General features: G+C 40.7%; 3 protein-coding genes across 4 annotated transcripts; all 3 read right to left on the bottom strand.

The window, feature by feature from the left end:
- Positions 1 to 415: 415 nt before the first annotated feature.
- nup93 (nucleoporin 93) lies at positions 416 to 23,454 on the bottom strand. 2 transcript variants are annotated; one of them, XM_053886315.1, is made up of 22 exons: positions 23,280 to 23,454; positions 22,457 to 22,637; positions 21,776 to 21,893; positions 11,567 to 11,629; positions 9,429 to 9,557; positions 8,761 to 8,835; positions 8,039 to 8,131; positions 7,833 to 7,972; positions 7,592 to 7,724; positions 7,249 to 7,406; positions 6,987 to 7,152; positions 6,769 to 6,862; positions 5,224 to 5,415; positions 5,020 to 5,146; positions 4,874 to 4,946; positions 4,634 to 4,678; positions 3,965 to 4,081; positions 3,740 to 3,858; positions 3,553 to 3,670; positions 2,363 to 2,446; positions 2,165 to 2,293; positions 423 to 1,860 (listed from the first exon to the last, which is right to left on the bottom strand). In XM_053886315.1, exons 2-22 carry the CDS (start codon positions 22,633 to 22,635, stop codon positions 1,750 to 1,752), a joined length of 2,463 nt encoding a protein of 820 aa, XP_053742290.1. In that variant the 5' UTR covers positions 22,636 to 22,637; positions 23,280 to 23,454; the 3' UTR covers positions 423 to 1,749. The 2 variants fall into 2 exon arrangements, with proteins under 2 accessions (XP_053742291.1, XP_053742290.1); XM_053886316.1 differs by lacking the exons at positions 21,776 to 21,893; positions 22,457 to 22,637; positions 23,280 to 23,454 and adding an exon at positions 16,130 to 16,388 and having other exon boundaries at positions 416 to 1,860.
- A 1,420-nt stretch (positions 23,455 to 24,874) lies between these two features.
- steep1 (STING1 ER exit protein 1) lies at positions 24,875 to 25,894 on the bottom strand. The gene has a single exon (XM_053885232.1). It carries the CDS (start codon positions 25,720 to 25,722, stop codon positions 25,045 to 25,047), a length of 678 nt encoding a protein of 225 aa, XP_053741207.1. The 5' UTR covers positions 25,723 to 25,894; the 3' UTR covers positions 24,875 to 25,044.
- A 552-nt stretch (positions 25,895 to 26,446) lies between these two features.
- LOC128770589 (metallothionein) lies at positions 26,447 to 27,239 on the bottom strand. The gene is made up of 3 exons (XM_053885233.1): positions 27,105 to 27,239; positions 26,967 to 27,032; positions 26,447 to 26,649 (listed from the first exon to the last, which is right to left on the bottom strand). Exons 1-3 carry the CDS (start codon positions 27,127 to 27,129, stop codon positions 26,558 to 26,560), a joined length of 183 nt encoding a protein of 60 aa, XP_053741208.1. The 5' UTR covers positions 27,130 to 27,239; the 3' UTR covers positions 26,447 to 26,557.
- Positions 27,240 to 27,967: the final 728 nt, after the last annotated feature.

Here is a 27,967-nt window from a genome sequence, read left to right as displayed (position 1 = left end):
TTTGACATTTTATCATCATTTTTGCAAGTGTGCTGGCTGGTTAAAAACCCATTTGGCTGCCTGACAGAAGAACCTCCAGAAAGTGGGCCAGTGGCTTCCACTCTGAGCCAACTCATTCACCCCTGCAGCCTTTATCAGGCCACAAAACTTGGTAGGCGCCATCTGCTTGATCCATAACGCATTGTTATATTGTTTAGAAACAAATGCAAGTGTTCATAATGTGTTTCACACATAGACAACATGAATGTGACCCAAGGTTTGTATCAGAAATTTCATTTATTTTTTCCAGTGATCATCAATTTAAAAAAGTCAAAACAAAACAAATATTGTCCCAAACACTTCACCGTGGTGTGGAGGGCCTTCGTCCGACGGTGAGTGGTGAGGGGCCACCCTGGTGTTGTGAAATAGCCGGGTTTTAGGAGGGGTCTGTCATCGGCCTGATTCACAACACCAGCTGCAGCACAAACACCTCTTCTCCTTCTTCATCAGCCGGACGCACAAACACACAACCATCGTCCTGCTCCTGTACTGCACCACAGCTGAATGGCTCTTACGTGAGGGGATATTCGACCAACTCCAATTCTATCAAAGATGACCTGGTGACGTAACTGCACTTTCCTTTCAACATGGTACATCTAAAAATTGACTTGTCATCTGTGCTAATGTAGAAGGAAGAGTGGTAAAGGTCCGATTCTCCTGAATAGTTTTGACTTGTTGAGGCATTCCATAGTCAGAGTAAATATCAGATGCTGAGCCAGTCTAACTGGATGTAAAAGACAAACCTTTGGGGATTTAACCAGTCAGCAGTGGACTTTCCTTTTCACGCAAAAGAACGCTCAACAAATACATGGGCTTGGAAGGAAGCGTAACTTAAAAGAAGCAGCGATGGTGTATACTCAGCGCAGTTCCCCCTTCCAGGCCTGATAATTATCAATCTAAATGCCAGGAGACCAAATAGTGATCTAGAAACACTAATTGACAAGTCAGTGTGCTCTTGTTTCCCGCGATTCAGTTCAGTAATGAAGGTCAGAGCTCCGTCTACATCTCTGTGATGAATCCAACAGCTAGAATCTGTTGGTACTTGGCACAGTCAGCGTGTGGCCCGGAATGAACTTCACATCTTCCAACAGTATGTGTGGCAGCCGGGACAGAATGAGCCTCCATCTGTGTCCTCTCAGGCCAGACTGAAGGACAGAACGGGACACAGATTCTAGCAGAGTGTGGGGAGGGCGTCAATATTTGCTCCAGTGTCTGTGGATATTTGTAACTACCAGTGACAACGATGCTGGATGATGTCCAGGTGGTTGCTATGGTGAATAACCGATCAGGATGTGATCCATACCAATGTCATTATGGTCATTTGTTATGTGGTTTATCAACAAAAGAAGTAATTGAAATGAAACCATGTCAGTCTTGTATCTCATCTCATGGACAAGATTGAGACTTTAACTTCTGCATTTATCATTTTACAGATGACTGAATCCATTCAGCTCTGAATGAATCTTGGAAAATGAGGATGAATAATGAAAACAAACGTGACAAGGCAAAACAAAAATGGTGAGAAAAATAAAAACAGAAAACCAATATTTTATTTTTATTCCAAATTATTGGTTACACAAATGTTGAACAACAAATTACAAAATGAGTCAAATGAAACAAACAATGATAAATGAAGAGCATTTGGGGGAAAATAAATGCTAAATAATGATGACAATCTTGAGTGTGTGTGTGTGTGTGTGTGTGTGTCTCTCAGTTCATGAGCAGCTCCATCTGCACCAGCCTGGCGTTTGTGTCTCCGGCCATGTTGTACGGAATAATGCCGGCGAAAGTGATGAGGGCCCTGGCTTGACTGCGGAGGTGCTGTTGTCAGACGAACACAAGCAGGAAATATTAATATACTGCCACTTTCAGAACACAACGTTTGATGAGTCCAAATTTGCTGAAAAGATCTATCATGGAAAGTTGGCAGCGTAACTAGGCTGATCATCTTTGGAGGACTGTGTCAACAGAAGTGGATTACAAAGCTCTACACCAGAGCTGCTTGCTTTTCTTTCATACAGAGAAACGCATTTGACTCAAAATATAACAGGTTGAATCCAGATTAGAAGTTTCACAATCACAGCACGCTGGGGTTTAATTTCAACAGCTGAGATAAATTCCTCACCATGTCTCGATCTTCCAAGTTTCTCTGGTTCCGTCCTGGTGTTCCTGCAGGCGACCCCTTCAGCCGTTTGTACTGGGTGAACAGGATGTTCATGGTGGCCAGCAGAACCTCCGACAGATTGTGACGCACCTTGTAATGACAGCAAACGTTAACATCCGCAGTCCAATCCTTCTAAAATGTAAAGGTAGCAGAAGAAACCTCATCGCTGAAGTTCCGGAAAGCCGCCACTCGCTCCTCCACACCTTCCTGACTGAGAGGAAGGAGCTTCAGACGCTTCATCACCTGCCACAAATACACAAAGACTCCAGTCATCAGACATGTATTTGTACAAGATTGACCATAACTGAATTTTCCAACAGAAACCATGTTAAATAGGGAACAGAAATTTCAGTTAAAAGTTTGGCTCTCACAGCAGCCTAGAAGGAAGCATGTGTGTATGTGGTGTGACAGTAGGAACACCTCCCAGGTCTCTCAAACCCAGACGCCTGAGGAGCCCACGATCTACCAAGAGACTGTTTCGAGGGGGCCTCGATATGATGGGAAAACAATGTATTCTAACTAGGACAATATGGAAAAAGAAGACCAAATTTGTAAGTAAAGATATGAACACATTTAATTCTAAAAGATAAAAAAAATATTTGCTTGCATGATGTCATTTATGCGCATTTTATTTAAAAGAATCACAGGAAAAACATGTAAATGTCACACGAACACGCTATATTAACGAACATTTTTTAATAATTTAAACTAGTGGTGGGACGAGTTAATTACGATTAATTAATCACAACATAAAAACATGTTAAAATATTTAATTTCATTTAATTGAACAGTTTGCTCTCCAGACAATAGGGAACCTTTGTAAGTGCAAGAGTTCCTGGTCCACTGATCACACTGATGCAGACACGCGGCAGCTAGGATAACAAACATGGAGGAATCCGCTGAGAATACGTTACTTGGACTTATCGGGGGCAAGTTTTATTTTCAGACGAATAGACAAGACGTTTTAAATTCTGTCCTAAAAAACAGAGATTAAATAAACATTTCAGTTAAGCGGCATCTTATATCCACTCATTAAAGTCTCCTCTGTTCATAACGTCCTCTAGCTTGCACCAGTAAACACCTCTCCCAGATGAAGTGCAACACTGGGTTGATGAATCACATGAACTGAGGGTGCAGCTCTTCCAACTCCAAGTTCTAAAAGCCCTCCTTTGAATGAAGTCAAGCCTCAAGAACCACATCATGTGACCGCACTGCAATTTGTCTCTTCAGAGGTTTCAATGCTGGATCAGTCTTCATATTTACGGCACCGTGGTTTCATAATAACTCATCGTCATGGCATCAGTTTAATTCATCACAAATAAAAGTAGCCCCAACTGAAAGGAACTTACATCATACGCTCTGTCAACATTTCCAGCGTGGTACTCGTCAAAGAATGTCATGAGGTCTAAGAGCAGATAGAAGGTGCTGTCGACTGACTTGTCTCCTGCCACGCCCTGCGAGCGATACCTGCATGAAGATCGGCAAATCAGTGAAGACGTTTTCAATATCAGGTGAGAACAGTGACGTGGCTCTGACCTCTCCGCGATGGCAAGTGCCATATTTTTCAGCCTTTCCTTGTTGGACTGTGGGGCGCTGACCTGGGCGATGACGGGACTCAAGAGCCGGTTCAGCAGCTCTAACACCTTATCTGGATTCTGAGGAGCACGTGGGAGGAGACAGCGGCAGCAGAAGGAAACAGATGGTGCGTTAAGGACAGCCGCTCTGCAGGAGTGTCACGCAGAAAGCACAGAGTTGACGTACCTTGGCCAGTTCATACAGTTTGACAGCTTCTTCAAACAAGCCCTTGTTCTCGGCCTCCAGAGCCACTTTACTGATGATAGCTCGGGTGTCTCCGGCAAACTTGTCTATGACTCCGGGCTGAAGGACGAAACAGAACATGACTGTTATAGGAGCTTTAACCCTCAACAATACACGGTGTGTGATGTGGGAAGAGGAGAGTGCCACCTCAGCAAAATAACCGTGTCTAGTTATGTTTCAAACAACACAGATTCATCTTCTTTCAAATGTGTATTGGACTGAGACCCTTTCGTTCAAAACACATCTGGAAGAACCGATAAGATTTTAGATATACAATCCTTTATTCTTCTCACAGTGGGGAAATTTCGCAGTAAAGGAAAATTCAACATTAAAGCAGAAAGTTTTTCAGCAAAAAAAGGGGATCAGAGAATTTACCTTCACAGGTCATTTCTTATCAAACAAAGAGATGACTATCTAGTTAGAATTTGAGTTGGCAAATGTCCGCGATAAAAACCAAGAGGATATTTTTGTGACTATATTAGCAGCAAACTAAGATCAGCACATCAGGGACGAAAGCACAACGATTAAAAAAAACATCCGCTTTATTCAGCCCTCCGGGGCACGAGCAAGTGAGCCGAGGAAAAAAAAAATGATGAAAGATAATCTTCTTACCTTCCTGCTGCCGTCCTTCTCTAATCTCCCCAACAACATGTCAAACTGCAACAGAGACAAATTTAGAAACACATCAAACTACCTACAAACAAAAGTCCAAAATTAGTCTTGATCATAATTAGCTACAAATTCAGAGTCTGACAGCTGCACATAACCCAAAACACACAGAGGTGTGGCCCAACAAAAATAGCTATCAGGCATTTAAATAGAATATTACTGGAATTAGAGTGGATTTCTTACCTCTCGACTCTCAATGACAAGTTCGCTGACACAGCGCATGAACATATTCTCTCCCTGACTGTCCTTCTCATTGCTGAAAGATGGGTTCAATCAGAAACAGCAGCTTTATGAAACTGAAAATAATGAGATTGTGAGTCATAACACACCGTAAGAAGTAGAAGTACTGCAGGGCTTCTCTGGGGTCGGTGGACTCAAACTTGCGAGTGTAGAGCATCAGGAGACGGATGAAGTTGAGGCGGCGTACCATCGGTGGGTCGCCAGCCTCCTGACTCACTGAGCGACAGACCGCAAAACTTCAGCAATAAAGTTCAAAACTAGACGTCTTCCGTTAAAATAGTGTCCATCCTTACGCAGTTGAGCACTTTGACCCGACGACTTCAGCAGCAGCCCCAGCTCGTACAGAACCAGCGCCACGTGCACAGCGTGACTCCGCAGTCTCTCGACGCGGAACAGAAAAGCAACCGCAGCTTCAAACTGAGCGGTCAGGAACAAGACTTTGAAATACAGGAAGGGCTGCTGGCTGGCAGAAAAATGGGACTCTCCTGGAGGACAGTGGATGAATTTCCATCAGTTTAGAGGAAAAAAAAAGTAAAACAAATTAAAAAAATATTTAATAAAAATAATTCTTTTAAAGAAAATATAGCTCAAAAACACTTCAGAACAAAATGTAGGCATATTTTAGCAAATATAAGATACAAACTGGCACAGGCATATTTTGGGATACACTAATCTAAATTAAAAAAAAAAACAGTTAAATTACTTCCATGTACCGTAGTAGATGAAGAGATTATAAATGCATTGTCTGTCTGCAAAATGTATAACATGAATCTCGAGTCAGCTGGCGACTGTTGCTATGGCGACTGAATCAAGAAAATATTGTTTCTCAGGTACTTAGTCATCAAGTTTACTTTTTTAATTACAATCCTTAATCCTCTGGCTGGCAGCTGGAAGTCTAAGGAATAGAACAGGGTGGACCATGTCAGCCATTTTATAGCCTTATCTCAAACTCGCAGCACTTTAGTTCAGAAAGCACGAGTGTGCGAGCGAGCGGAGGGAAAGAGGGAGCGAGCGATGAAGAGGAGGAAAAGGAGGGAGGATAGATAAGAACGTGGATGTGACGGGGAGGAGGACTGCAGCAGAATCAGCAAACAAAAAAAATGGGTGAGAGCGAATGTGAGGAGGTGTGTGGAGGATGAGCCGGAGCCAGAGAAACAGAGAAGGTGTCAGACAGAAAGTGAGTGACAGCAGACACAAAAGGATGTATTAAGGTGAAGTCAGAGAGTGACGTGCGCATGTAAAGACGGGAACAGATGAGAGAGCAGAGCGCTGGCAGTTCCAGAAAGAAAATGAAGGGATGCTTTGGGCCGCGTGTCCCACTGCGAAGCAAGATGGAGGACGACATGGATCAGTGTGCCAGGCGTCAGGGGGAGTCCGAGCCGCTGGGAGAAACAGAATGAGGCTTCCGGCTACACTTCTATAGAGAGCGGGGGAGCGGGCTCGGGAGCTGATGAGGACGAGAGGACAGTCTTATCTAAAACGAGCAGCATCGGCTTATAGGGAAAGCCAAGACGGACCACTGCCCTGAACTCTTATTTAGTGCAGGAGATTGTTTGCATCAGAAATTAAAAGAATCATCTTGAAGAGTTGGGATGTACAGTATCACATTATCCTCCTTTGACTGCATTTGTCCAGTTGAGATAAAACGCTGGGAATGAAGGGGCAACTGATTATTCTAAACTACAGGTAAATGCAACATCAGGCGAGAGAAACATGAAGATCTTATTTTCAGTAATATTCGTCAGCACTCATGCTAGTTGCATGCAGGTCTAATTTGAATGACAAATGAATTCCACATATCTACAATGAAAACATTATGCAGAAGTTTGTGAACCCACCATAATCTTCCAGCAACTGTTTCTGCAGCTGTGATAAGGTCAGTCTGTCCTGAGGAGAGCTGCTGCCGTCATCATCAAAACACACCTGGTTTAACTAAAACAATAAGAAGAGATGGAACATGAGATTATTATTGTCTTTGTGTAGCTGTTGTTATATAATCAGTGAGGCTCTGATGAAAGTGCAGAAGCAGCTTCTTTAAGAAACATATTTAAAGCACCTTCAGCCAGAGATAGTCCTCGGTCTTGTCGGCTACTTCTCCGTGGTTATCGCCAATTTCACATTTTCCGATCAGGCAGAAGACAGCTCTCTTGTAGGGGTCAGCACTGTTCCTCAGCACTCGGCGGTAGTGCAGACGAAGCTTGTTCTCTGAAGCTGGGGACAGACTGAAGGACGCAGGGAGGACACATTCAAGAGGAGGGAAGACAATAAAACACGTCTTATCTTGATGTCATTATGGAACAAAACATAGACTGACTCACCGCCGGTCGGGGCTGTTTATGTATTCCTGGAACCAGGTTTTGAATTCCCCGAGCTGATGTTGTACTCTGTTGATCACTTGCATTGCGGCGTTCACGTCTCCACAGCGCAGACAGTAGTAGATCACGGCCCACACTGGGTGTCCCTCTATATCACCATCCTATCATACATATGGTTGAGATTCCACAATGTTTGCTCACACATCACAAGACAAAAACACTTGAAAAGCAGGCATGAGCTTTTTATCTTTCAGTTACATCACATATGATTCTGTTTGATTCTGTTTCTTGCAGTTGCCGTTTCTTTGATTGATGTTTTTACGACACAAGAGCTCTGCTCTGTTACCTGTGTGCCGGGCAGCGGTCCAGGTAGCTTGATGTTGAGGAAACTGCGGACCAGTTGATATGTTCCAGGCACGCCCCCCAGCTGAGCTTGATGAAGGTTGCCGAACACTGTCACCATTGCAAAGTTCTTATAACTGGTAGAGAAGACAATCAGAATCATGATTCAGTGAAGTTCATATTTGAGCAGCAATCCTGTTTGAATGCAGCAGAAGTGCAAACACAAGACAAAACAATGTCCTCACCTGTTCTGCAGGAAATTGAGTGCTTGTCGCACGAAGGACATTTGCATTTCAACAGAAGTGCGACTCTTGAGAGAATCTTTGGCAGGAAAAAGCATCACATCTGTCATCTGCTTCACCATCAGCCACAATTCTGAAACGTTCTATTGGACAAAATAATTACACTTGTGCTGTATTATCACATAAATAATTCAAGATTTATTACTTACCTTGTCATCCAGGCTATCAGCCACCGACGAACACAGGTCTCCAAGGTTAGGTTGAACATGACCATTCACAATCTTCTCATTAAAAATGTAGATCTAAAGTTTGAAATAAGAAAAAAAAATGTGTTATAACTCTAAACCAAACTCTCAAGCCCATCTAGTGAAGTGGTTGACAATGAAAAACAGAGCCAAGAGAATAAAAACATTGAGGAGATCGTCAAAAAATATAAAAAAGATGAGACAAATGACACCACAAGCGATGTGTCGACACATTGCGGGATAAGCAAGCGCATGTGAACTGGTGTGCCAGAACAGAAGACCTAAACCAAGCGAGAAGGTCAGGCTGATAACAGGAGTGGGGACAGACAATGGGGGTGAATCCAAACTACCCAGAATTCCGCACTGGCAGCCATCAATCAATAAGTTTGATCTAGTCTGAGCTGCTGTGACCCCATTTCATGCCAGCTAACTGGAGAGAAACATGGGCCCTTTTATGTTCAGATGAGCTCAACAAGCTCCATCAAGAGGGAGGTTAAATCCAAAATGTGGATGTTGAAAGCCATGAAATAGAAGTTAAGCATCGCCTGCACAAACTACTAAGCACTATGAGAAAAATGGTATACGTGATTTCGATGATGTGCAGCGCAGTCTCCGTGTTACGTCACCCAAAATAAGCACAGCTGTAGTTTGTGTCTATGATAGTCACCGCATTTTTGAGGACTCACCTGACGGCCGTACGCCACCTCCACATTGTCAAGAGTGCTTCTTCCTGGAGGGTTTACTTCGCTCACAAAGCTGGGCTACACACGAAATACATGCAATTCATGAAACAAACAGACCTTCATGACAAGTAACAGTGATTTTTATTGAGAGATAAGACCTCGTGTGCTCTCAATTAACCCATTGGCTACTGGAGAGCATGATTTTTTTAATGCTTATGTGAATGCTAAAATGTATGCACAATGGTAAATAGATAAACTTACTTTATTTGCAGACTAAATCAGCATCATACTATAATAAACACATCAATGATTGAATGTGGCTTTTCATCTAAACCTGAATATTTCAAAGTAAAATTGATTACTTCAGAAATATCCACTATCCTAAAATAGACTAGAGTTTCATTTGAGAAAGTAAGTGAAACAGGAGATTATTTTTGGAAACCTACTTATCTGATGTTCAGAAATGGAGCAGGACAGAATCTGAACAAAAAAAAACAACTTTTTTTTAATATACAGGTCTGGATATGGCTTAGTGATGGGTCAAATATGATGATCAACTGACAAGTCTAGCCTGCTGATTCACAGCTGCAAATAACCAGCAGCACGTGAGTTTTGTTTTTGGTGCTGGGTTGTAACCCCAAAGGCAGATCTATTCGGGGTCAGTTTTGTACCTCGACATCTTGACTGAAGTCCAGTGCGTCCTCGCCAGCTCCCAGGAGTGTGTGCAACACCCGCTGCTTCACTTGTTCCCACTGGACCAACATGGACTCCCGGTGGTACTCTTCAGCCAGCATGAAAGTCTGAGACACAAGTGGGAGGCAGTGTGGTCAGGACTCATGAAATTCACGAGAGTGATCAAACAAGAACACAGTACACACATGTGGTATGTTGGAGGTGCTGCTCTACATCGACGCTCTGCAGGAATTGCCTTTCGCACTTCACACAGCATCACGGAAACCGGTCATGCATGGAATATAATTCAAATGCAATAAGCAGTTTTAACACCTTTATCTGATTATCTTTTTACCCCCCATGAAAGCATATATATATATATATATATATATATATATATATATATATATATATATATATATATATATATATATATATATATATATATATATATATATATATATATATATATATATATATATATATATATACAGCACACACACTCCATGCGGAGTTAAAGGCTACATACACAAATTAATGAGACAAAAGTGCAGATTTAGAAACTAATTGCTTTTCTTTTATCACTGAAAGCCTTCCATTGTTCAAACTCTGCTCCGCTCTCATTGTTCCGTCTCGCTTTAAAGTACCTTTGCAGCATGAGGTGAGTATAAATACATTTGGTTGCCTCCCGTGCTCCACCAGGACTCGTTGCCGTCTATTTTAACTCTCCACAGAGACTGAGAGTGAGATAATGGGAACATGAGATAATTGGATCCCTCCAACCTCCAGCTCTGGGAGATACAAATCTAGACACCATTTACTGGCATAAATTGGTCAGAGCCTTGAACGTTCAGACTCTTTAAAGAACTTAAGAGGCTGCAGTTCAACATTTTTCAGAATAGGAAAATGTGTAGTCGCACCAATAAAGGACAAGGGGGCGCTACAGAGAGGTTGGCAGTCCATGGCTAACTTTAACCCTAAACAGACAATGGCAGGTAGAACTCCACATGAAAAGGAGGTCCCGCCCAAACCTGGAGTTGCTGCAAACAGCAGCACATTTTCAACTATGCCCAAATGTGTAATCTCGCATCAATTTATTGAAAAAGTCAGGGCACTAAAAATAAAACAGAAGTGATGGTACTATTCAAATATAAGGATCAGCAGTAAACTACTAAAATATAAACTGCCTTAAGCTGTGTCCAGGGATGGTGGCACTCATGCAGATATAAATCAATAGGCCTGATTTTGTGATTTTTAGCAGCCCAATATCATACGTATTCTGCTGATGGAAATCAGCAAAAAATGGCTCTGTTTTTAATCTTTAGTGCATTGGGCTCCCAACCCTTTGCACAAATCGGCTTTTCTCTCTCAGGGAGAAGCGAGATAATGGGAGCAGTAGCTAATTAAAGGCAGGGCCTATTAGCTCTGCACATCAGGGAAGCCATTTCCGAATATTCCCTGCAGGTGCACACCAGAAGGACTTTCAGATCATAGCAAACAGAAATTAAGCAGCCTGAGTTTTGTTATAGTTCTTAGTGAGTCACTCTGACGGTGACAGTAATCCAGTTTTGTTAATGAAGGTTAAGTAAAGAGCAACAACCACAGAGTAAAATCCACATGCTCTTTCTAAAAGAGACAGTGCAGATTGATTTTCTGGCAAATATGAGACATTCATTTTTCATATTGTTGATGCAGACCATTACAAAAATAAAAGACCCACAAAGCAAATCTTTAGTGCAGCAGAAACGCACAAGGGATTTTTTTTTGCGTGTAAATTAAAATGATTTACTTTACTTAGCTTGGACTGTTGATCGATCAATTTATTATTGGTGAGAGCCAATTACATGATGAAGGATTGGTGGAAATTGATATGCCAGGAAACCAGAGAAGAGGAAGACATACAATGAGAATCAGGGATCCGCTAAATGACCTGGAGAGGATGGGCGAGGCAAGTATTGAAGCTTTTAACTTTACTATCAGTGTCAATATAACGGTGACAAAAACTTGCATATAACATTGCCTCATGTGTGAAAAAAGTCAAGTACGAGATCATGAGTTCAGTGGTTAGAGCAGAAGTTTTTCAGCAGTTGTACTTATTAATGAGATAAGAAGCGATCAGATACGACTGGGCACTCACCCTGCGGCGCGACTCCTCAATGGCGGACAGCAGGGCGTTGTCCCTTTCATTCTTCAAGAAGCCCTAAGAAATGATAAAAAGAGGAAGACAGCTCAATAAATTAGGACAAAATAAAAGAAGTTGATTTCGGGATTTACAGGGGTCATACAGCGCCTAATCATATTGTTGCTCCACATTATCTCCACTCAGCCACCACAAGCCTCCCGCACTGCTGGGATTAGGTAAATGTATAGCCTCGATTTAGTTCCATATACGTTCAGAGCGAGCGCCATTTTGCAAAACAGGACTGCTGATATAACTGCAGCCATTTTGGAGGAAACTCAAGATGGCTGCCTCTGCATTTACACACTCTCGCATCTAATTCTTTGCATCCTTTGCATCTTACACAAATATCATACAAACTCTCACTGTCTGGAAAATCTGAGCCATCAAGTGGCACTTATGTAACAGCAGAGAAAGCAGCAGGCAGCGCTTCCACCAGGAAAAAAATAAATAAAGATTGAACCCAGGCGTGAACACCAGCAGCCATTTTGAGGAAACAATAAATGGTAGCTGCAGTCAATGTGTTAAAAGTTTTTTCTTTCTTCAAACATCATGCAGGACACTGATAACACCTAAACACAAGGCGTTGGTGAGGAACACCACAGACTTCTTGGGAAGGTGATATTTGAGTGAGGGAAAAAAAATACAAGTGATAGCATATCAGTTTAAGGGGAACTGAATAAGGCCACAATAATGACAGAGGACAAGCTATGTTGAGTTATCATCACTTTTTCCATTGAGCTGCAGGTTGAAAAGTTTATCACAAGCATCAAGCTTTGGACTTATTGGTACCACTGGTTGGTCATAGACAACTCATTTTCACTCCCATGGCGTTATATATTGACGTTGGGAAAGTGGACTTTTGCGTCCTATGTTAAAACCAAAGGCAGGCTTCAACATTGCATGTTGCCTTGGTAGGCTTTCAATTGAAGCAATGTTCTGCCTTCAGTGGCATATGCTGATGCCGTCAGTAAGGAGGAGAGCCACGTATGGAGTTATAATAGCAACTTAATAGCATTTTAATAGCTTACTGACAGAAGTCAGTGATGACAGCATCCGAACGTCTCCCTGCGCCATTTTTTAGTAACTCGTTGCTCCTCTATTTTTCTTTATAACTTCATTATAACAATGTTAGCATGTACAGAGTAAAAAATGATGCAAGAAAAATGTATCAATATTTATATTAGTTAACTATAAGTTGCGGTTTAAATATGGTGTAATAAAGCACACACTATACATAGTAGTATATTCCATCGTTTTGTTTTTGTATGTGAGTGACATATTTCTTTAAAATACTGTGTGGAAGGGTCCCAACAGCCAACCATAGTGATATGAAGCCTTTCAAATACATCAGCATTGGAGTTGAAGCAAACGCCTGCACCCTCAAAACCTTTGAGAAATTGTCATTCAACAGTTGACAGATTAGTTATTGGGCTTATTAGGTGTGAATGAAAGAGTTGCAGGAGACAATCCCAGCTGTCAAGATGGCAGCAAATACAAGACATAGAAGACAGGTTGCCAGTCAATCTTATATCCGACAAAATAACATACTCATAAATCACCGTTAATGTGCCTTGCCATTGAGCATTTGCAGACCACCACCACCAAGGGAAACTCAGCAGAACACATTGAGAAGTATACAAACAATTCACCCTGCAATGCGGTACTAGTGGCATAAGAAACTACGTTCATAAAAATGTGGTGTTAAATGCCCAGATTTGCCCAAAAGAGCTTCATCATAAGTTGGTTAAAACATCAACATATTATCAGAAACTGTTATGTCCTTTTATCACCCACCACCACGAGGCAGTATTTGAAAATGGACTAGTTACCAAAAGAAAAGGTGACTGCAGCCAAGAGAAGAGCTAAGAATATAAGCTTAGCTGAAATCAAAGTTATGAAACCTTCATGTAGCAGGTGAAGACTACTTCCTTATTTTAGTTCTATATTCATTCCCTTCATCAAGATTCATACGTGAGGCATTACAGTAAAACATTAAGGAAATGCTGAGTCAGCTCGATCACGGTTCATTGACAATTACGCCAGATATTAAACCACATATGAACAACATCAAAGGCTCCCTCACTGGTTCAAGACTAGGTTCAAATAAACATGCCAAGCCATCAAGGACAACAGCAAGAACACACTCTTTGGCAGGCTTTATGTAACAAGAGGTGTCTTGCTCTGACATTAATGTCTGTTTGATATCAGAGTATGGCTCTTTCATTTGCCATCGACATATTAATTGACCTCTACTGTCACAGGGAGAGAGAATCCTCCGAGGTTGCAGCACTTTACAAATCATTTCTGATTATTCTGTTGTACAGAGATTTGAGAGCCTCCTCGCTCATCACTTCTCTTGTGTCCCACATAAAACCCACCTGCTGGTTCCCCTATTCATGAAAGATTTATTTTTTTCATTTCTTTGCAGTCTTCATACCTCTAATTGCGTCGTTCTTCCAACAAGAGCATCACATCCCTGGCTTTTCTTTACCTCGCATTGAATTAGCTCGCAATAAATCATGTGACAATTGTAGTAGCAGGGATTTTTTAAGGCGTTCCATTTACACTCCGTCACTGGAAATCAGAGAGCGAGTGGAGGTAAATCTGCGGCAAAGGCATTCAACGTGTCAGATTGCGGCAACTATTAAACATATGGAGCCACTATTAAATCTGTGACATGAACATTGATCCCTCTTGAGCGTTCTGCAGAAGAGAAAGAAATGTTGCGCTGCATGAAACGCCAAAATGGAGGCAATTCAATTTAAAGCATTCACAATGGTGCCAGGAGCAATTCTGGCCACCCCTTCCCTCATACAGACAAATGATATGATTCAGGAGACCCAGAATAAAGTAGCCATTAGGATATGCAATAACTAAAAATGAAATCAGAGGCTGAAATGATGGTGATTACAGCAGCCTTCTGAAATAAAGGAAAAGCATATTATATACTTGATCGGCTATCAAACGGGAAAGTAGGTAAAATGTTGGTGCTGGTTAGAGTCATCTTTAGTTTAGGTAATTATTAACATAGATTTAGTCATAATCACAGCTTAGAACCAGTATCCAACTAGCAAATGCTGCATCCAAATTGGAATGAAGACCTTTTCTATACACGAGCCACTCCCCATATTATTTCTCAGCAGCGGAGATCTGAATGTGTGGATTTTTTTTTCTGGACACTGCAGACTAAAACAGCAGGTCATATTGTTCCTATAAAAACTATGATAGCTCAAGGCAAAGGATAGTTTAAGCATGAGGGCGGGTCAGTATGTGCAACAGTGACACATTAGTGACACTGTTGGGCGGCTGAGGCCTCCTTAATAGCCACAAATTAAACTGACAAACCAATTTCATGTAAAAAAAAAAAAAATTGTCCAAATATTACACGTAATAGTCCACTTTAATTCATGTATTTTAGTGAATTAAATAAAGTGGTTAAATAGCTACAACTATAAACACTACAAGTTCAATTGGATATGAAATGAAAGAGCTAATCATAGCCTGCAGGACGACAAATATATTGCAGATATTATAACCTATCTAATTATTTTATCAAACCACCGTCCAAAATGTTATCTTGGCAATTACCTAGAAATTAAAGGAGTTGAAGGTCACCGTTGTACATCAAAAATATTACCTAGGAGTGAGGATTTATAGTGACAACAACATCTGACGAGAGCCATAGCTCTTTAGACAATAATGATATATGTGAATGTTTCTGTTGCCCCACCCCTATACTGTGTATCCATCTCTGCAGCCCACACTGAACACAGCCCAGTGACATCTATAGCGGCCGGTACAACACGACACAAAACTAAACAGAAACAAATGTGACAGCTTTGTGATAAAAATTGCACTGGAAAGATTTTCTGAAACCAGTTCATAAAAAAAAAAAAAAAAAGTTTCCCACCATCATAAATGTTGCAAAAATTATTTGCCAGCATTTCTAGAAAATAACCGTGGAAGAGGGGTTTAAATTCCAAACGGTGTGAGTTACATTTAAATGTCTTATGAGGCGTTCATTGACTCACACACTTACTATGGTTACCATGGTCACACTCTCTGCAGTCTGATTATATGTTCAGCGTAATCAGCAGGTTCTGACTAAAGTCTGGCTTCATGCTTTTGACACTGAAAGTGTGTGAGGATTCACTGTGTCTACAAATCGATGCACATGCAAGGAGAACAGGGTGAAGAGAGGAAGCCTCACTGTGCGTACCAGCCATCATGAAAGTAGAGCAAGAGGATTCTGTCCTCATTTGCCATGACACAATGAGCCGACCACTGCCCATATGCAAGTGCGTGTGTGTGTTCTACTGGGCCCCACCCTTCCTATGATCAAAATTCCATACATTTAACAAGGAGACATAGAGTATACATTCAAAGAGCACATTTTCATCAACATTTCTTTCAACAAATCAGTCTCAAAAAAGGTTGAATTATTGGCAGCAGAAGAACATTTACGAAAGTAAAGATGACATTTCTGATAAGCGCAAGTCAGTGCGGCAAAATACTCACTTGTGTCTCCTTTTCCGGCAGATGGATACAATTGACATGCAGGAATGTTGGAAAGTGAAAACATTATTTTTGGGTTGCGTCCAGGTGTGTCGCAATGGCCTGGTTGCCTCTCCATCCCCGTGCCACTGCGCTGGAGCCGCCGCAGTGGCTCCATGCTGGGCTGTGTTCTCTGTGCCCTGTCTGGCCGACACAGTGGACAGCTTGACAGCTTGCCCCATTTTAAAAGCAGGCAAGTGACTTGAGAAGAGTGTGGAAGTGGCACATGAAGACTCAGAGGAGGTGGTTTTATTGTCGGCGGGAGAAACCAAGTCACCACTCAGACATGGGGGGGATGCGTAGAAAGAAAGTATAGATTCATATACAGTATCTGTAAGGTCCATCAGCTGACTCCCCCTACCTTTATTCCTTCCATTTGTCTCCCACTCTCACTGACAGTCTGCGACTCCCTCCCCCGGCTCCACTCATTTTCTTCCTTTTTTAAATCCTTCTATGCATCCTTTCTTCCCTTTCCTCTTTCTCCCTCTCCTCCCTCCCTCCCTCAGCTCAATGCAATTATAGTAATGGATTTTTCCCCTCAGTTGATGGCTTCCGACATCCTGTCTTGAAATGAGGCTAATCATGCTCTTAAGGGTCATGTTTAGTTAATGAACGGTTTGGGAGGCACATGGGAGGATGGGGAGGGTGGGGGGGATTCCTATATGCAGTCTGGCTGTAACTACACACACAAAGCAGACATGTTAATTCACACACTGGTGCGCTCGAGCACATGGTAGGCATTCATTCACACATACAACCATCTTGCCTCCTTGACTGTGCAAGCCAGATGAGAACGCAAATGTATGTGCACGTGCTGCTGGAGACACGCATTCATTCATGAGGGACTACACACGAGCCATCGATCAGACTCACTCACACTTTCCCAGTACACGGACCACACACACACATATACACACACTAACACTCTATTCTATGTTGGTCTATCTCAGCAGATGCTCCGGGCTTAGCCAATTGCATCCGCTGAATACATGCCATCACTGCTGAATGGTGAGTGCGTATGTGTGTGTGTGTGTGTGTGTGTGTTGAGGTTGGGGAGGACAGAGGAAGCGAAAAAGAACCAGCGAGGATGCAAATGGGAGATGAACTGAGTGGGTTAAAAAAAACAAAGAGGCTAAATGGTGACTTAAAATGAGAGTAAGCAGACAGACGACCCAGGAGAGTGAGGTGAAGAGGAAGCCGGGGCGATACAGGAAGAGACTGAAAAGTGATATGAGGACAGAGAGAACTATTTGCCATCAGTCGCCATTTTTTTTTTACCGGCCAAGCTCTTTCACTGCATCACTCCTTTGTTCCTCTCTGAACCGTTTCCGTTGTTTCTCATGTATTTACGTGTTGAAATTATTACACAATAGCTCGAAGACGGATCAATTTCATAGGCAAAAACATTAAATTTTTGCTGCAACTGAAATAATGACCAATAATTTCTTCAAAGAAAAAACACATTGTTTTATTATATTTTATTTTATTTATATTAGAAATATTGTAAGGTCATTTTATTCATTATCGTCCAAAAATGGTTATCAAATTACCTTATTTCATTACTGATAAAACAAGTCCAAACAATAACCCTGCTTTAAAAAAACATAAGGTCTTGAAAGAACATTTGGTAAGAATAGAGAGAAATAAAAACATCAAATAAAATAAGTGAGGGTAACTGGTAGCACTAGCTCTTTCTGTTCACCTCATCATAATCATAATCATCATTAACATTATCATCACACCCAAATCCTAACATTTACTTGGACTGCCTGCTTGTCTTTTGGCAAAATAACTCAAAAATGCATGAACAAATATTTCAGGACATATTGAATTAATGGTCATGAGAAAAGGGATGCAAATTAATTTTGGCAAGGGTCAAACTAAAACCTGGATACAAACATTTCAGAGATTCATCACACAGTCGACAGGAGAAGCATCCAGCAAGAGCATGTACCACTGTACTAGCATTTCCACAGTTAGAAACTTGGACATAGCAAGGAGTGAAATATTGCATGTGACAGTGACAAAACGGTTGCATTACATTTTCAGAGTTTGAGAACCTTTGATACAGAGTCAGTAGCGCTCGGCGCTATGGAGTGGACGACCTGACCCTGAAGACAAACTCTAACCTTCATTTTGCGGGACAAAGTTGTGCTAATACAATGGCAGCCAAGGCCATATTTCATTCTGCATTTTCCAAGACTGTAACTCTAATTAGTTTGAAAACAATTAGCTGTCTACTAGCAGATAAATAATGATCGTCTGAAGCATAAATAAAGGGTTGAAAATATATGACAGATAAAAGCCTTCTTTTACATTTCACAAAACAGCGCCATGAAAAACCAGAGAGAATCAGCGGCTTATGAGTTTATATGAGCTTCTGTGCAGTTGTACATTCACGCATCATTCACACACAAATTCCCCAGATACATGTCCACACAGAAATCATAGACGCGTACACCAGCTCAGTCATGCCTGACATACACAAACACGTTCACACACACACATTTCCACACAAAGCATGTTTCCTTTGTTTCTCCATCACTTCAAATCCCAAGGCTTTGCCAGCAGAACTGATCCTTTTCAGGAACATGAAAATGCAGCAGACTCAAACAACAGTCACAAAGCAGCTACAAACATTTAGTTACATTAGTTTAAATATCACAACGCAGACTACAATAGGGTGGTTAATCATCAGGAGTTGTCACAGATAATCTTCCTCCTCCTCTTCACACCCATGAAGCAAAGTTGTATTTTTTTGTCACGGAATGTGCATATTTGAGGGAAAATTTATTTTTAATATTGTTCTGGAACATACATATCAAGGATGAGTTTATTCTTATTATTTATACAAAAAATATCACAAAGGCCACAAAACTGAAGCATACCGTGGACTGAGATATTCCCTAGCAGACAGTACCAGATTTAAGAAGCCTGCATTCTTAGAATTTGGGGTTCAAAATGTCTGCAAACTAATTAATTCTATGAAGAAGGATGAAGAAAAGCGACTGATATTAAATGATAAATGTGCAGTGCACAACCTCACAGCTTAGTGTTGATTAAAACTTGGCTCGGTTTCCTTATAGGCCTGGGTTTTTAAACAGGAATCACATAAGGCACTTTAATTTAGTTAGTTATAGCTGAAAGTGCCTCCTGAGTCAGCCTCATTTTTTGGCTCTTGTAATCACACAGCAAAATACTCCGCGTGCACCGATTGATTAGAGCAGCAGTTAAACTCAACTTCTAGATACAAGGGCACTCTGTATATCTCTAGAATCCGAATGAAACTTTAATCAGAGGCAGCACACAATGGGCCAACATGCTAATACTGATTTCTCACTGAATCCAACATTACACTTTCAATATTCAACTCGCAAAGGAGTCACACCTAAATGCATAGATTTTCCTGTTGAAATAAGAAAAGTGACACAGTCGGGAAAGAATGACCATTGAAGCACTCATCAGTCAAGCAGATACACAGCTTTGACAGTCCGGTATGTTTCCACTGAAATATTTCAGGATAATTGAAGGAGACAAGACTGTTGAGACAACAAAAACGTCCATCATCTGTGACAGAGTTTAACATGTACTGATCCCTGGAATCAGAGTGTTTAGCAAAGACAAAAGCAGCTTTTCTTAACTAACGGGTCAATAAATCTCAAATTAAATTGTATTCTCATTATAAAAACTGTTATTAGTAACTATTACAAAGGCTCTGTGATCAAAGCAAGACAGTGGACATGGGCAAAGCAATAAAGTGAACACTAAAATGGATAATCAAAATCATATCAGACTGATCAACAGCTGTCAACAACAGATTGTTGGTAGTATTATCGACCTAGTGAAGGCACTGAAAAATGTTCTCATCCACATACAAATGGTCAGTCAGTCGATGACAACTGTGTGGGACCATTATTGAGTTTTGGGTTGGAAAAGCAGATTATTAAATACACATCTCATCATTACCATGGCAATGACATCCCTACTTTTGACATCAAAGATAATCTTTTCGCTGCTTTTTGCAGCAAATGATCCACCAAAGTACTCACTTTAAGCACACTTGAGAGGCAACACACTGTCAATTTTGCATGGACTTCATTTCTCAGTGAGTAAAAATGAGGACGCAATATGCTACTATGCTTGTAGCAATTCTTGAATGTTGAATCAGCTACTTGTTCGACAAGAGCTTAAATGTAATAGTCCTTCATTTATATGCAACATTTCTGCAAAGCTCTCATCCCAGCGAAAGCACCGCAGCATTCCTCAGCCAGCCCACAGACAAAACTAATGGTGCTAATACAAGTGTTTAACACTTTTCTGGTGATGGTCTATTCAAGTGTATGAGCTGTGGTTTGTTTCCACAGAAAATGACTTATTTCATGTGAAAGATGGCCGCTGTCTTTTCCTACACCGATAGAGGAAAAAAGAGAGGGAGTGGCATCAGAATGAGTGTGTGTGTGTGTGTGTGTGTGTGTGTGTGTGTGTGTGTGTGTGTGTGTGTGTGTGTGTGTGTGTGTGTGTGTGTGTGTGTGCAAGACCATGGTGCCAGCAGTTAAGTGCTCCATCAGTCAATCCAACCCAGCCCAGCAAACAAACATCCAGCTCCACAAGACAAATGGGGAATGAAGGGGAAAGTGACACGTTTATAGAGAGGAATGAAGAAATGGATGATAAACGACCACAGACAGGAAAGAAACAGATAAGTAGAAGCAGGAGATGGTTAATATTGTGAGAGGGTTGGTTGGCACTAATCTCATTCAGACCAAACAAGCTTTGACAGAAATGAGAAGTGACAGATGAACAAAAAAAGTGGAAGGGGGAATTAGGAGGGAAGACAGGCGGATTGAACCAACAGATAGAGTTCAAGAAGATTATAAATCCTCATCATTGTGCAGAGCGCAATCAAACAACATTCAATGTAACTGTGCAATATAAGCTGCTTTTAAAAGAGCAGCAGAGGCTCACCAACAAAAATAGTACCTGGTCAACCATTTACTTCATACACCTGTAGAACACATTTGAGAAATAATAATATTCCATCCCAACACATGAGACAATATTCAATAAATATACAGTTTGTAGCATTTATAAGTTGCTAGATGATTATTTAATCATCATATAGCATATATTTTACACACAGTTAAATTGGTTTTGTTTTTTTTCCATATTAAAAAGATTTAATACATTAAACTAGAATGAAATAAACATTTCATCACCAAGTCCCATCATCAAGTGTACAGCTCAAAGGACTTCATGAAGCCTCCTGCCTCGGTCACAGCCTTCCCAGAACCTCCACAACCTTTCCAGATGCTGTCAAGTTGTATTTGCGATCACAACTCCAATTTTATTAATAATTAAACTGGACGACCAGTCTTTGGATGCTCTCTGTGACGCAACACACATACAACCTTATGTAATCTACAAATATCCAAAACGTTACTCACTGCATAACGCAATCAACACCATCCCATGTGCAATGACAGAAAACAAAGATTTGAAAAGATTTCATGTTTTGTTTAGACAGAAAAAGATGGTAAATCTTGTAACAACAAATTAATAATGGGAAGTTAATTTCAACAATAACAGTTGCTGTGAACTTCTTATTTGTACCTGGATGTCGGTGTCTTTAACAGGTTCCAAAGGCTCAAATGTTGTGGCTGCACTTAAACTTTCCAGCCTCTGAGAGATGTGAAATATGTCCAACCCTCTTGAACCAAGAAGGATCGACCTGAAAAAGAAAAACATTTAGAGTGGTTGGACAGGCAGCCAAATAAAATCGTAGTTATTCTCTTTCACCAGTAGAGGGCGGACTTGTATCACACAATCGGATCCGCGACAACACTAATGGAAAATTGATTTCCCACACAGAAAATCAATATTTTGCACTTTTCCTGCTGTAAATAACATTAATTTTAACAAATGGATGTATCATTAGGCATTACAGGAATATCATACACTTAATAGATTAGTTGGCAATATTGTGTTGGAATCTTAAGACGGATAAATAATAACAGCGCTTTTGAATTGTGTTAGATTTTTTCCCCAAATACGACAGCTAATTTGTTTTATTAAAAATAAAAGGATTCTGGTGGATCGTTCATCCCTAAACATCCCTAAAACAATATAACACATAGTATCTGGGGGTGGAAGGACACTGCATGATCAATGTCATAATAATACATGCTTCCCAAAGGGATTAAGTTCCTTTCCTTGAAATTAAATTAAGTCCAACGCCTTTGCTGCTGGGGGCATTACTGAAAATGTCCACAAGAAATAAAGAAGAATCCTTACGCTTTCACATCGGCAGCATCTTGGGATGTTCGAGTCAGAGTACGTGAACGGAGCCGTTCTCCAGCCTGCTGGATTTCCTGCAAGTTCCTCTCAACATGAGGCAGTTCTGACACTGCTTCTGTCTCAGCTGCGAGTTGTTCAGCCTGCTGTAGCAGCTCCCCAAAACCCTCTGCATCCATGTCTGTTTGGAAAAGACAGCATTGTTGACAAATAAAGACAGCATTAAGCATATAATAATGGCTGTAGAGATGTTTATCGGCTCCTATCCTGCACTCTGTACGTATACTTAAAAAATGAATTTACAAAAGGAGCCCTATAACATTGACATAATTACGCTGCTTCAAACGACCGGCTAATAGACAACCCAAATATGAATAGTGTCACTGAAATGGCATATTGGGGGTTTATCGACAACGTTTCGATCGATGACTCAAATCAATACACAGCGATTCAAAGGGACAAGTTCAGTGCAAAAGAAAACAATAAATGACAACAGATCAGAGAAGTCGAGCGATCAATTCTGACAGATGTCAATAAACGGCGCGCGCGAACGCAATGAACGCTTGAATTAGCAACCTGATACTTCCCTATAATAGTCAGCTACACATGTACACATATGGACTATCATTTCCACCACAAGAGACAAGCATGTGACGTGTAATAAAAGGGTTTCCTCTCTATCATTGCCTCGTAAAAACATACCTACTTCTTAGTCACTAGTTTTGACGTGACTTGTGACTCGGGATTAGCTAGCATGCTAACTCACACGCTGGTATTTGAATCACGTTTTCAGTAGTGCAAACAAAAAACACAATAGCGTTACCTTTTGTAGGGAATAATTCCACCGTCTGGATGTCTCTACCTTTATAGGAATTTATGAGAAACAAAAATTAATTCAGTGGATCACAAGTGAATGCAGGCATGCAGACCACAGTGTTGTTTGGCCCGGCACTTCTGGAGGCCACGCTGATTGGTCGACGTTCTTTCTCGTTTGCGTATAGTAACGCTTACTAGGCCATCTGCTGGTCTGGAGGCCGACCCGCCACTGCGCGTTTTAAATTGTGAATTCCACTATTGTTGAAGATATGTTCGATGTCGCCTTTGGAGTTACGAACACGAGTTACCACACACGTATGTAACTGAACCAACAAAAAAGGTGTATTGCATTTATTCATCCAATGCATGATTTTTTCCTATTATTTATTATAGAAAAAAGCATTTGATCATTTACCCCAGAGTATGTTAAAATAATAAACAAAAATAATAATATACGATAATAATAACAAAACAATGATTAAAAATAATAATTGGGAAGATCATATATGACCATTCACCAGTTTCATTCACCAACACAAATGCATAATAGCATATTAAAACATAGTATTGTAGGGTTAATTTTTGCAAATATACATGAAATAAAGTCAACTTTTCATCACTCAAAAAATATGCGCGCTACCTGTGGTTCTCTCGGGGTTTCCCCGTCAGTGTTTCCCTTAGTAATAGCACTTACAATAATAAACCGTAAAATGCACTCTGTATGTCTGTATATACAGTAAATGTGTGTTTTAAAAAGTTGTCAGACGTCAGGAATAAATTTCATTTTCATTTGGAGTTGCTACTCAATAAAGAACCATTTTCGGTGCAGCTTCTGTATAAACCAAATGATTGATGATGATTGTTGTTTTTGTGGAGCATTTTCTTCGTCAGATATTTTTATTGTTTAACACATTGCCCTAACTGTGTAACTTCCTCAGCAGTGGATGAGAAAACAAAGCACCTCTTACCCGGTGAACAAACCAATCAAAGACATTATCAAAGTAAAACTCGACATAATATAATTATTTTATCACTTTTATTATACTTTTTGGTTCAAGACATGTATTCAAGTGTATGAGAGAGCTATTGCTTCAGAATACCATTCATACTACTATACTACTATATTACTCTTGTTTGACTATCCATCTTCTAATGTATTTATCTTAAATGTTGAAATAATGAATCGCAACAAACAGCAGCATGAAATAGACGTTTGAAACCAAAAATCACATCTATCCTGTTGACAGACATGCACTCTCCGCATGCTTGTAAATTTATTTTGAGTAATATCTTCCCACATCTTATTTCTGCAGATTCCAAAGTGCTTGTAGAAGGAAAGTGACTCGGTGATTGACTGTGTATTGATTAAAATAATTGCTCTTATTGATAAAAATGTTACAACCCTGACAATGATTATATAAGTGTGTTACTTTCATTACATTTTAAGAAAAAGTAAATATAACCACCACATATGTCATTTATCTGCCATGTCGTTACCATTTCACAACTCAGGACTGCAACTATGGTGACGATTCTGTACCTAGTGCTATTAAACTCTTTTCACTCGTTCGGGTTTAAACAAATAACTCAAAACAAGTGACAATAATTTTAATCACAAAATATTCATTAAAAAAACAACTTTGAACAAATCTTAATTTGGAACATCATCGCTGATCAACAAGCCAATAAAGGCCCCTACATAGTCCACATTACAGATGACGCAGCAGAACTTGAGGTTAGACAAGGACCAGGGTGGTCCAGCATCAGCGTCTTTATTTGAACTGGTTATCAATGAGGGTCCCCTTCATCTTGGCCCTCTTGGCTTCCAGCTCGGCCAGCTCCTGCAGTCTCCTCTTACTCATGCCCTTCCTTTCCAATTGCTTTTCAATCACCTTGGCATTTTGTGCGTAAGAGTCCGCGACCTCTCTGGCTTCGATCTCCTCCTCCTCCTCGTCGATAGTGGAGACAGTCACTGAGCTGAACTTGCCCATGTCTTTGGTTCTCTTCGTCATCATGACTCGAACCTTTTTGGGAGCCTCCGGCTGCTTCTGGCTGTAGACGCTGGTGTTGCCAAAGCCTTGGCCGAACTTAACCACAGCTCCATCCACGATAAAGACAGCCGGGTGGTTCTTCTCCAGGTGCTGATAGAAGAGAAACAGACCGCATTTGCCGCACTTTTTCCGGTATTGTCTCTCGATGCCCTCGGCTCTCTTGATGTACGTGTTCTCGTCCTGATCCACATTGCAGAACTTGTGCGCATGCTTGGCCGCATCGATCACTCTGGACTTGTCTCGAGGTCTCATGGGAAGTTTTTCCAGCTGGCAGTCCAGCACCAGAACCATCTGACCGCACAGGCAGTAGTAAACATGCAGGGGCTTTTCCCCGTCATCGTACTCCTCTCTGTCTCTGGTGTCCGAACACACGACGCTCCTAGACACAACCTTCGGCATCTCCACACGCTTAAACGCGGATTCAAACGGTTAAATGATCACAATCTCACTTAAAGACGCGTTTGAACGAGTGAGGGCAGTTGTACAACTAAATTTCTAACACACCATCGACGTTGTGATCCACTTCCTGTATATCCGCATCCGTAACATGTCCGAATGGAAACATGCTTCCAACAAAGGTTCCGCATAATTTACTGTTAGGCGGCAATTCTCTTACAGTGAATTAAAAAGTATGAAAAAAAAAAACCCCAAAAAATTAAAAGCCCTCAAAACTGTTAGAATTTGCGCTGGGAGAAATATAGACCCTTCTAATCTCTCTCACAGAACGCCACATAAACACTATAAGAAAATCAAAAGCGTGTATGACAGATTGCCAATTGTGAATCAACTACAAAAAGTATCAGGTGAAGTTTGGATGCATTGCTTTTTTTGTTAACATCTTAGTTATATTACAGTATTATCTTCCAATCATACACACATGAATTATAATGTACTATACAAGTTAATTTAGCAACATTTGCAATCACTTAAATATTCCCACAAAGCTGTCAACTTATTCTGTTGAAATTGCAACGAGAGTAGATGAATAAAGGAAAGTGAAGTGATGGTTGCATTTATACCAATGTACAAAGGTCTCATTCAAGAAGCCACAGGATGATAGTACACTTTAGGCAAATGGTTCTTTCCAAACATACCAAAATGCTAAATAATATCTGAAAGTCAGTAAGTTTTAGAGAACATTTATTTCAACATTTACAGACCAGTACAAAACCATTTCAAACAATAGTTGACACAGGCATCATCACAAGTGAAATTGAGAGATTTTGCTGGCTCTTCACTGACAGCATTTTGGGTCGCACGTGTTCCCCTTGCACACACAGCCAGAGGCACATTTGCTGCAGCCAGATGGACAGCATGGGCAGCAGCCTGTAGAAAGAAGGGGGTACAAAATAAAGTCTTTGTAAAACAGCAGCTAATTTTCTAACGCAGTTTCAGTGTTAAATTCCTCACCCATATTTCAAAAGTAAAATCGGTGTATCTGAATGTACTGGTGTGTTTTTGTTGCGTGAATGTGTCTGATACACTCAAGGGCAGGGAAAAGGTCAAACAGGTTCATGTTTACTGTAGTCAGTAAATCACGATGCTATGATGCATCAGAACAATCGAATAGAAAGGATATCATTTGAAATGCATCATTTTAAGCCATTCTATTTTAGACCATACACGTACTAAGCAACACTCACTCTTCTTGCAGGTCGTGCAGGAGCAGTTTTTGCAGTCGCATGAACCACCGCAGTTGCAGTTTCCAGCTGGGAAAGGAATAAAACATTTTTGATTCAACGTGTTTAAGGCAGACAAACATGCATTAACTGAAAACTTACTCTTGGAGCAGTCGCAGGGATCCATGATTTCAAGTCGCGTTTCTTGTCAAGCACGATGCAGATGTACCTCGGTTGAATGAGTTGGGTGAGTGTGTCGACGGAGGCGGAGGTTTTATAGTGTCAACTCAGGGCGGCCGTGTGCAAAACATGACTGTCACGTTACATCTGCGCGTAGGAGAAGAGCGTGTGCACACGTCTCTGTTGCAGTCAGGTCTGCCACAAAGCAGAGGGTCGTCTGAACAACGATCAAGCCACTCTTTATTCTGCAGGCACATGACACTCGAAAATACACGTGATTGCTTAGTTGGTGACGGGCTGATAACGTTATAAAACTTAATAAATGTATAAAATAAATAAATAAATAAATAAATGTAACCCCAAAATATTAAATTGTGACGGGATATTAACACACACTACTGACCTTTAATGTTTTTGGACTGTGGCAAGAAAGGCAGCTCGAAACAGGCTGTTTTCTTAGTAGAACATGTGCGATCGACTCAAGCTATTCAATAACAATAAATATGTTTAACTTTACTGAAACAATAATCATTTAAAAAAGTCATAATAAGCAGCCACCAACTATTTTAGAATAGCTTTTATTATTACTATTGCAGCTGCATAACATTGCCAAATGTCATCATGTACCCTTATCGTTATCATGTATCCTTTTTTAACTTTTAACACGCATTTGTGAAATCCAGTGTTTGGATCTGCACACGGTACAACCCTCCTCTTCCGTCTGTTTGCACTCGAACGTCAGCTTTTTACAGCGCTCCGCTGCTTCCCGCACTGGAGACTAAAACAATTATTACGTCATTGCGCGATCACATGCTGCGTGTTGTAAACTGGGGATAAAATACTGA

Source organism: Synchiropus splendidus, chromosome 14, assembly GCF_027744825.2.
Source record: "Synchiropus splendidus isolate RoL2022-P1 chromosome 14, RoL_Sspl_1.0, whole genome shotgun sequence".
NCBI classification, from domain to species: Eukaryota; Metazoa; Chordata; class Actinopteri; order Syngnathiformes; family Callionymidae; genus Synchiropus; species Synchiropus splendidus.
Note: the sequence above shows the minus strand (reverse complement) of the source record. Positions and strands in the feature narration are given on the sequence as shown.